At 42.7% G+C, this 1750-nt stretch overlaps 1 protein-coding gene across 1 annotated transcript; it reads left to right on the top strand.

The window, feature by feature from the left end:
* The first annotated feature begins 543 nt into the window (after nt 1–543).
* On the top strand, nt 544–1527 carry LOC102610799 (uncharacterized). The gene has a single exon (XM_006483351.4). It carries the CDS (start codon nt 702–704, stop codon nt 1317–1319), a length of 618 nt encoding a protein of 205 aa, XP_006483414.1. The 5' UTR covers nt 544–701; the 3' UTR covers nt 1320–1527.
* The last annotated feature ends 223 nt before the right edge of the window (nt 1528–1750 follow it).

Below are 1750 nucleotides of genomic sequence, written 5' to 3'. Positions count from 1 at the left end.
ATCATTATTTCACGCAAACATTTTGCATTTTTACTCCAAGAATTACAAAAAGCTTATATTTTACTTTTTTTTAGTTGACCATTAATCGACATATGAAATTACTTATTTTACCCTTACCTTAACGGAAAAAATTATTGAATATATGTTGAGGACATGATTGTTATAGATTTAAAAGATGAGGGACAGTTACGCCACGCGAAAAGTCTAAGCAATGGCAGATTGTAAATACCTAGAAATCACTGCCACGTTCTCGTACTTTGACACCTGACCGTTTCCCGAAATTCTATACGTGGCAGTCTCTGCAGTTGCCCAGAAAAGCTGTAAATCCAAACGGCTCCATTTGTTGTCGCTTTTTTCTGTCCACATCATACCAGCCGTTGGATCAGAATCCCAATCCCAGCAAGGCAGCAATCCGCCTAACCAAACCCACTAGTTAACACTAACCATGGTCAAGTCTAGAAACCCTCTGACCCCCCAAATCTTTCCATTATTTGCGATCCGCCCTCGTCCCTCCAACCTATAAATCCCGCCTTCGAGACTCGCTAGGTTTGCCAAACTAGCCAGCCTTCGGGGCCTTTAGAAGAAATCAAAACCTAAAGTCCTCTCTCTCTCTCTCTCTCTCTCTCTCTCTCTCTCTCTCTTCTCATCCTTTCGAAATTTCCTTTTTTCAAAAAACAAAATAAATAAATAGAATTTGACAAATGGCAGCGTCATCGTCGAGAAGATCAAGCGGTCCAGTTTTACGATCGTTATCGCCGTCCGGTAGATTTCACACGGCGAATAAAATCTCTTCTTCGTCCTCCGCTTTTGCTTCTTCAACAAGCTCCAGTTTCTCTTCTCCACCGTCTGCTTTCTTCAAAAACCACCATAGTAGCCACCAAAGATCGGCATCTCCAACACGTGTCAATTTGTACACGTCAGCATCTCCTACTCCTTCGTTCCGTTTCTCGATCGATAGATCCATATCTCCTAACAGATCGATTTCGGTTCCGAAGCAAAACAACCACATCTCCTTTCAGAAAAAGACGTGCATGTGTTCGCCTACGACGCATCCAGGCTCTTTCCGGTGCAGTCTACATAAGAACAGTGGAGTCAACGGCCATAGTAACGGAACGGGGTCGTATCAATCGAATAGCTTGAATATGAGGAGATCCGCTATGACGAATTCACTTGTGAGAATCGGTGGCGTTGAAGGAGAGTGGATGAAGAGATCGTTGAGAGATTTGATCCGTCCGTCGTCGCATCATCAGAGGCGGCGCTCCGCGTTCCAACCGAGGCCGAGTCGACTCTGTATCACGTCGAAATATGAAGATAGTTGATTTTACACCACAGGTTGGTTTAGTTTTTGCTTTAGTTTTGGCACGATGAGCTCGGCGAGATCTGGACCGAAGCTGTAGCTGAGTCGACCATGAAGTGTTTGATTGGCGACATCGAAATTGGAAGCCCTAGATTTTTTTTGGGACATAGGTTGAGGAGAATATGTTTTGTACATACTCATTTGCTATGGAAGGAGATCATATTCAGACATTTTTTAAACCATATTAACAACTTAAAAGAAACTCCTAATTAATCCAATTTATCAACCTTAATTGGGATTATTACTTGAGAACCAATTAATAAATTGCAAAGACCAGATTCCTTTGGATTAGAATTGAGACGTTCCCTACGTCTGTTGGTGTTTGCAGCGTTTTATTTTCCGTTAACGTCATCCGTTACTCGTCTGCCTTTGCCATTGGGTATCGCCGTTTGC

The sequence above is a fragment of the Citrus sinensis genome, chromosome 1 (genome assembly GCF_022201045.2).
Source record: "Citrus sinensis cultivar Valencia sweet orange chromosome 1, DVS_A1.0, whole genome shotgun sequence".
Classification (NCBI taxonomy): Eukaryota; Viridiplantae; Streptophyta; class Magnoliopsida; order Sapindales; family Rutaceae; genus Citrus; species Citrus sinensis.
This window is presented reverse-complemented; position numbering and strand designations above follow the sequence as displayed.

Excerpts from the sequence above, each read along its gene's own strand:
- LOC102610799 (XM_006483351.4), top strand. The coding sequence starts at position 702 with ATGGCAGCGTCATCGTCGAGAAGATCAAGCGGTCCAGTTTTACGATCG.